A 6059-nucleotide genomic window follows, 5' to 3' on the forward strand; every position below is an offset into this window, starting at 1 on the left:
TCGGTGTTCTTTCTCGCTGGTCACAAGTCTCTCCGGTTCACCTGCGCGATAAGGCTGTTAGCAGGTGAGAGCTGTCCAGGGTGCTGAAGTGAAGCGTCCGCTGTCCAGGGTGCTGAACGCGGCTCCACTTGTATCTTGATCAGTAGTTGTGTGTAAATGAACATAAGATACTGTTTTCGAGCTCACTTAAACTGAAGACCGTTGAAATCCGTTGGCTGGAAAATATTACCGGTGAGTTTTTTTTCTTTCGTTTTTTGTTTGTTTTATTTTAACTTATTTTTTAAGTTAAAAGGAGACTATACCTTTACGAAGAAAAACTACTAAATCTGTCAAAAGAGACTCCCCTGCGATTTGAAGAGGACTGGTGTGTTTAGAATAATAGCTTGGCGAAAAAAAATGTCTCGAATGCATGGACGGTTATTGTAATGTAACTTAGCCTGGGGATATTTCTTAAAGAGGCAACTGGGAGACAGACAGTGGATAGTGGATGAATACACTGTATCTACCCGAAGAAATTGCCGTGTTGGTTTCCTTGAGCTGGATAAACTGAGCCAGAACAGTCCAAACAAACTTGTTCTGAATACCAATGGTATAGTTTGAGGCCTGTACGGAACAGAAGAGCTCAGCTTTGTGCTCTCATCCCCCCCAAAAAAAAAGAAACGATGGAGGCGTCCGCCAACGGATCCAGTTTTGGGATCGACTCGTTACTTTCCCACAGGCCCGGGAGTCCGGTGTCCAAGGGGGGCAGTCTGGTCGGGGAGTGCCGCTCCCCGCTGGAGTTCAGCCCGAGATCGGACGTGGAGAGCGGCTGCTCCTCTCCGCCGTCGCCGCGGAGGGAGTGCGTGGACGAGGTATCGCAGAGGCAAGGAGGTCACGGACTGGGACTCCCGCAGCACCTGGTGCAGGCTCACGGACAGATGTCCGGAGGGTCCCAGCAGAGGACGGTAACCTCTTCCTTCCTCATCAGAGACATTCTCGCGGACTGTAAGCCACTGGCGGCCTGCGCGCCCTACAACTCCAGCAATGGCCAGCCGACTCAAGAGACGGGAAGGCTCGCCTCGAAACTGGCAGAAGACTTCATGGACAAAATTCACAGCAACTCCTCCTCGGACAGTGAATACAAAGGTAAGAAATGATTCGGTTGTAGATGGTTTGTGGTGATGTCAAGATTATAAAGTTATAAGCCTACACCAGTACAGAGACGTGGTGTAAACAATAGGCCTTAATGTGTATGTGTGTGTTTGTGACAACAAGAACAATGCAATTAATATGACTCTTTCTGTATACATTTAGGACTCAATTGAAAATATTATTTTGACATTTGATAATTTGTAGGCCTATTACTATATACAAATGAATAAAAAAAATGAAAATGAAACAGGGTGCATTTTTCATCTAAAAGTATATAGCTTATTAAAAATATATATTGTCTGCTGATTTAGTGTTAAAAAAAATTCTTACGTTTTTTTAATGGTATTTTTCCAATTGCATTGTTTAGTGTTTTCTAAGCCCATGCTGCTAAATGATAAATTGTTTAAGTTATACCCCAAACAGCATGACTGTAAATCAAAAGTGCTATATTTAGTGCAGTACAGTAAATGTGTGTGCTTGCATTTTTTTCCCCCCCACACACCCTGCAAGAATCACGTTGAAGGAAAACCCTTATTAGCCTACTTCATGTTACTCCATAACAAATCTGACCTCTCATTAACCTAACACTAAAGCTGTGTAGACTATATTATTGGCAGGCCATTGATACTCATTGACAAAAAGATACAGCAGAATTTTCACCTGCACCAAAAAAAGAAAGAAAAAAAAGAAGTATCGTCCATTGACGGGAAAAAAAATCTCTTTTGCATTATATTTCATTATAATTCAATCTCCAGCGTTGTTTGATTGCATTAGCGTTATGTCTCGAAAGCATCTGTTGATGTCAGGGAGGCAGGAGAGGGAGAGATGACAGGGTTGCCTCCAGATAAATGCCATCAAGGGCCTCTCTGTTTCCAATCATGTCAGCCATAACAGACATGTCACCTCCATTGACAGTTTAATGAAGCGGTGTCTGGATGGAAGGAACTCAGCCGCTGTAGGCTACTGGAAAGCACTGGCATGTATGTGTGGCCAATACCAATTTCAATGATAATAATAATTCAAATTATATACGTTTACAAAAAAACAGGGGTAATTTTACGTTATTATTGTCATTTGTTTTTATTTTATTTGTCATTTGATTAAAAAATGTAAAATGTATTTTACAATTATGATTCTATTTTGATTTAAGCATCAATAATGACAATTATTGCAACTGAGCATTTACTTCTAAAAAATAAAATGAGCTTATAGGCCTCATCAATTAGACAGACAAATGGTGTGTGTGTGTGTGTGTGTGTGTGTGTGTGTGTGTGTGTGTGTGTGTGTGTGTGTGTGTGTGTGTGTGTGTGTGTGTGTGTGTGTGTTCATTCGTTTGGTACTGTCACACACAGCCACACAGAATAGATCCTCATCGACACATTGATTGAAGAACCAAAAGTCCATACAGTGTTTGGCTCCGGTACTTTGATTTTCCACGAATCCTCCTCCTAATATAGCCGGGATTTGATGCAATTTGTCCCAGTGCTAATCAGATTTGTAACGCGCAAGGCCGCCCCGGCTCTTTATTTCACCCATTTCCACGGTCCTGTGAAGTTTCTGCGGTCGTGGTTGAAAGACTCGCCCTCCCTTGTGGCTCAATTAGGCGGATTATTGTGCTTCTAGAGACGACTCAACTATTCAACTACCAAGCTCTCTCTCTCTCTCTCTCTCTCTCTCTCTCTCTCGCCTCGCTTCTCCCCCTTTTTCTAGTGTGAACTAGAGAATTGAGTAAGAATTGTATATCAACGCACGCCCCGACATGACACTAGGAACCAGAACAAAGGAAATGGACTGCTTGCTGATGGGGGGAAATATCAGATTGGGGAGCGTGGATTTATATGCATGGCTTTTCATAACGATTTAGGCCTAAATCAAATAGTTCCGTATAGCCTATAGGCACACATTCCAACCTCTGGATTTCAGGATTGCTGGGAAAATACATACAGAAATACAAAAAAATAAATAAAATACATCTGACTTTCCTAATAGTGTCTATTTTTAGTATTATAATAAACAGTAATTTACATCGATTTTTTTTACATCCCACAAGCTATGTGGAACAAGGTTTCTTAATATTAGGCACGCATATAGCACAGTGGTTCTCAAAGGACTCTCTGGGTTCCTTTATGGGGGTCTAAATTGACCCTTATTGATTGATTGATTGATTGATTGGTTGATTGATTGATTGATTGAAGAATGTATTAGAAGGTTACATAGGAAAAAGTACAGTTTCATGACAGTAGCCTACAAATCACTGGTACCTGGTGAACTAAATGGAGATCCTATAGTATGCTTTTCGGCTTATTTACACATGAACCAACCAGTAACAAGTCTGTAACTTTAACAGCGTACAAATAGAACCAAATGGACCCACTAGGGTCCATTTGGTTCCATTTGAACACTGTCAAAGTTAAGGGGGAGACCTTCAAAATGTCAAGGTTTGAGAACCACAGCCCTATAGTGCATATAGGCTTATGGATATATTTTGTTGCCTATATGCTTGTTCTGAACTCGTCCCCGTTGTGTTGTGGTGTTGTTGCCAAACGTCAAAACGTGACTTGAGTTGAGTGAGACTGTGTTGGTGTTGCAGTGAAGGAGGAGGGCGACAGGGAGATCTCCAGCAGCAGAGACAGTTCTCAGGTCCGGCTGAAGAAGCCGCGCAAGGCGCGCACGGCCTTCACGGACCACCAGTTGGCCCAGCTGGAGCGCAGCTTCGAGCGGCAGAAGTACCTGTCGGTGCAGGACCGGATGGAGCTGGCCGCCTCTCTCAACCTCACCGACACGCAGGTCAAAACCTGGTACCAAAACCGACGGTAAGCAAAGCACTGCTGTGTGCACTTAAACTGGAGACAACGGCGAATAGAAATCAGATCCCCCTCTCACCTCTCTCTCTCTCTCTCTCTCTCTCTCTCTCTCTCGCGCCTGTGCTGGACATAGCACTGTTTCTCAAACAGTGGGTCAGGACTCAGGACCCATTTGTGGGTCGCAGACAGATTTTTATGGGTCCCTTTGTTTTTTGTTTCCTACATTTTTTTTCATGAATTAAAAACACATTCAATGTTTTTTTCTCTCTCAGTAATTTCATGAAGAAATCAAATATAGAACACAACTATTTAAGATAGTGAAAATAGCCGATCTACGAGCTTGTAGATCTGCTGTTTTCACTAGTTTGGGTCCCAGGCAAACGTCTCTTTTGGGTCTCGAGCTAAAAAGTTTGGGAACCACTAGCTATCAATTGGCAACACAGCCACAGGCTTCCATGGACGCCATGTTTTCAGATCAGCTGGCAAGATTTCAGATTTCACGGGGCCATGTGCGCGCCAGTCACCCGCAAATCAAACCCTTCTCGAGTTTATTTTTATTTTTTTAGGACTGTTTATAAACAAAAACAAGAAAACTTGTTTATGTAATACAGTATTTGTTTCCCCTTCACATCATGTCAACAACAGTTTACCAACAGATTAAATTGACACGACAGCGATTTCCAGAAGCATATGCTGTCAATTTCTCCATTTTTTTGTTTGTTTGTTGCAAGAAATAAATAAAATAGTCACTGAATAAAAAAACAAATAAACAGGGGAAATAAAAAAAACAAAAAAACTGTTGACTACTTGGTAAATGCAAAACAAGCATTTGCCCTTAGACTATATAGGTTGATTTGGAATTTATTCGCATGCAGCTGCGGAAAGCACATTTTTGGATGGCTTTGACACCCAGACAGCTAAATGACAGAAATAAATATAAAAACAACACTTTGGAATATGAATAATGCATTGTTGCATGTGTGCATATCAATTATTCAAACAAACCACTATATCTACTCAATTATCTTTATTATGAATTATTCACCTGCAAGGAGTGCATAGTGGTAACAAACAGATATCCTTGGGTGTGAATACAAGTGGCAGGATGCAGATTTTTTTTATATATTTTATTTTGTATACAGAATTACTCAAACTGATAGCCTATACTGTATGTAGAATTTAGACATCAATTAAGAAGTGTTAGCTTAACAACATTGTTTAAGTTCCACTGTCTATCATAACTTCAGATGTTTTTCTTTAATTCATGGAATATTTCAGTTTACTATTTTATTGCGTGTAAATTCACTGGCTGAGGGGGGTTATTTATCTGTTTTTTTTTTTTTAATTGGATTTTGTTGTAATGGAAGATATATATTCTTTTTTTTAATGTGTAAATGTGTAAATTACATAACATTTTACAATTCGTTATTAATAAATATATTTGACAAAAATTGCAGATATAGGAGCTGAATTGAACGAAGGTTTGGTGGCAGTCTTTCGTGCGTCAACGTCAAATGCGTGGCCGTATATATGACTTTTTTTTCTCCCTTTTTGACTTTTTTTCTCCCTTTTTTCCCCCAACAGGACAAAGTGGAAGAGACAAACAGCTGTCGGGCTGGAGCTGCTGGCGGAGGCTGGGAATTACTCGGCGCTGCAGAGGATGTTCCCGTCGCCTTACTTCTACCCCCAGAGCCTGGTGTCCAACCTGGACCCCGGGGCAGCGCTCTACCTTTACCGGGGCCCCTCGGCGCCGCCGCCGGCCCTCCAGAGACCCCTGGTGCCCAGGATCCTCCTGCACGGCCTGGGGGGGAGCAGCGAGCCCCCGCCGCTCCCCCCGCTTGGCGTGGGGCTACCGCGGCCAGGTCTGCAGCGGTGAGCCGGCCTGTACAGCTTTTAATGCCCGTCACTTGTTGTGGCGGCGGTGGGACTCACAGGAGAGCCGAGAAAGAACGAACGAACGAAAGAAAAAAACTCAAAACAAAATAGAGACAAGAATAAACAAACAATGGCCCGACACTGAGAGCCATGCAGAAGTTAATGACTTTCTATATGTGGATAGTTGTTCTGTTTTTGTTTTTTTTCCTTTTCTTGTTCTTTTTTGACATCACAAGTTTTAGCCTATTT

At 42.0% G+C, this 6059-nt stretch overlaps 1 protein-coding gene across 1 annotated transcript; it reads left to right on the forward strand.

The window, feature by feature from the left end:
- Positions 1-662: 662 nt before the first annotated feature.
- barhl1b (BarH-like homeobox 1b) lies at positions 663-5811 on the forward strand (the record flags this gene model as incomplete). The annotated part of the gene is made up of 3 exons (XM_080742463.1): positions 663-1125; positions 3722-3944; positions 5520-5811. 3 exons carry the CDS (start codon positions 663-665, stop codon positions 5809-5811), a joined length of 978 nt encoding a protein of 325 aa, XP_080598589.1.
- Positions 5812-6059: the final 248 nt, after the last annotated feature.

This window comes from Nannobrachium achirus (assembly GCF_963921795.1).
Source record: "Nannobrachium achirus genome assembly, chromosome: 15".
Classification (NCBI taxonomy): domain Eukaryota; kingdom Metazoa; phylum Chordata; class Actinopteri; order Myctophiformes; family Myctophidae; genus Nannobrachium; species Nannobrachium achirus.